The sequence below is a fragment of the Colobus angolensis genome, unplaced genomic scaffold, assembly GCF_000951035.1.
Source record: "Colobus angolensis palliatus isolate OR3802 unplaced genomic scaffold, Cang.pa_1.0 Scaffold97, whole genome shotgun sequence".
In the NCBI taxonomy this organism is placed as follows: Eukaryota; Metazoa; Chordata; class Mammalia; order Primates; family Cercopithecidae; genus Colobus; species Colobus angolensis.
Genome location: NW_012123709.1, coordinates 6,735,038 through 6,737,202, shown reverse-complemented (window position 1 = coordinate 6,737,202; position 2,165 = coordinate 6,735,038). Strand labels below are relative to the sequence as shown.

Below are 2,165 nucleotides of genomic sequence, written 5' to 3'. Positions count from 1 at the left end.
ATGCCATTCTCCTGCCTCAGCCTCCCGAGTAGCTGGGACTACAGGTGTCCGCCACCACACCCGGCTAATTTTTTGTATTTTTAGTAGAGACGGGGTTTCATCCTGCTAGCCAGGATGGTCTTGATCTCCTGACCTCGTGATCCACCTGCCTCGGCCTCCCAAAGTGCTGGGATTACAGGCGTGAGCCACCATGCCTGGCCCTTATGCCTTTAATATTGTATTTTATTTTTTTAACATGTACACTTTTATTGAACTGGTCTCAAGTCAGTGTACAGGTAACCCCTTGCTACTTTCACACCTCCACCCAATGCCAGGGAGACCAAAAGCCTTCATACACCTCAAGTTTAGGGACAAAAAGTGTGGCTACAGTGGCTCATTCAAAATAAAACAAAATAGATGCAGTGGCTCACGCTTGTAATCCCAGCACTTTGGGAGGCCAAGGTGGGCCAATCACTTGAGCTTCGGAATTTGAGACCAGCCTGGGCAATATGGTGAAATCCCATCTTTACCAAAAATACAAAAAATTAGCCAGGCGGGGTCGTGCGCTCCTGTGGTCCTAGCTACTCAGGAGGCTGAGGTGGGAGGATTACTTGAGCCTGGGAGGCGGAGGTTGCAGTGAGCTGAGATCGCCTCACTGCATTCCAGCCTGGGTGACAGAGTGAGACCCTGTCTCAAAAAAGAATAAAAACAAAACAGAAACAAAACACTATTAAGTTATTAAGGCTAAGATTTAAAACATTGTGCATGACATAATTTACATGGAAGCAATGCCATCACCTCCCCTGTGTGGATGTGGGAGAGGACTGGGCCATTTTCCTTAGAAGTGGAGTGGCTTTTGGGAGGGCAAAGGAACTTCCTGTAACAATACATTTCATGATATTTGGAATGACTCTTTAAAACAAAAGAACAGGCCTGGCGTGACGGCTCACGCCTGCAATCCTAGCATTTTGTAAAGCTGGGGCAGACACATCACCGAAGCCCAGGAGTTTGAGATCAGCCTGGGCAACAGAGTGAGACCCCTGTTCTACATAAGATAGAAAAACTGGCAAGGTATGGTGGTGTGCACTGTAGTCCCAGTTATTTGGGAAGCTGAGGTAGGAGGATTACCTGAGCCCTGGAGGTTGAGGTTGCAGTGAGCTGTGATTGGGCCACTGCACTACAGCCTCGGGGACAGAGTGCGACCCTCAGAGTGAGACCCTGTCTCAAAATAAATAAAAATTAAAAATAACTAGGTACAATCAAAGTTCTCGGCCACATTGTAGAACTTTGGGGGAGGCTCGCTCCAACAGACTGTTGTCACTTTCACCGTTCCAGTTTGTAAATCCTGAATTATCAAGTCAAAAAAAAAAAAAAACCCAAAACCAAAACAGAACCCCAAACCAATCAAACAAACAAAAACTCCTCAGAAAACAAGTAAAGCCATGCCAATCTCATCTTGTTTTCTATGCAAGTTAGGTTTCTGTTAAGAGAGGGTATAACACAACTAAGTAACAGTCTGTTTAGAAGCATTTGCAGTGGAAGATGGGGGTGGGAGAAGTGGGACTCGTATTCCTGCCTGTGGATCTGCATCTGCTGGAAGGTGGACAGCGAGGCCAGGATGGAACCAATGATACACATGGAGTATTTGCACTCAGCAGGAGCAATAATCTTGCTTGTTCATCATGCTGGGAGCCAGGGCAGTGATCTCCTTTTGCATCCTGCTGGGCAATGCCAGGGTACATAGTGGTGCCGCCGGACAGCACTGCGTTGGCGTACAGGCCTTTATGGATGTCCACGTCACACTTCATGATGGAATTGAAGGTAGTTTCATGGATGTCACGACTCCACGGTTCAAGCTATTTTCCTGCCTCACCCTCCAGAGTAGCTGGTATTACAAGCACTCACCACCACGCCCAGCTAATTTTTGTATTTTTAGTAGAGATGGTGTTTCACCATGTTGGCCAGGATGGCCTTGATCTCCTGACCTCATGATCTTCCCACCTTGGCCTCCCAGAGTGTTGGGATTTACAGGCATGAGCCACTATGCCCAGCCACAAAATACATTTCTTTGAGAGAGAGATTATATATATATTATATAATATATACTTATATATTGTATATTATATATTTAATATGTTATATTAGTATATATATTATATGTGTGTGTCTGTATATTTTAATACAGA

The 2,165-nt window shown here is 45.4% G+C and overlaps 1 protein-coding gene across 1 annotated transcript in view; it reads right to left on the bottom strand.

The window, feature by feature from the left end:
• LPCAT4 (lysophosphatidylcholine acyltransferase 4) overlaps nt 1-1,787 on the bottom strand; it is a 17,741-nt gene extending 15,954 nt beyond the window's left edge. The window contains exon 1 of the mRNA XM_011932725.1: nt 1,631-1,787. Within this exon, the coding sequence (XP_011788115.1) occupies nt 1,631-1,787 (157 nt within the window). The remainder of the gene's footprint in view (nt 1-1,630) is intronic.
• Nucleotides 1,788-2,165: the final 378 nt, after the last annotated feature.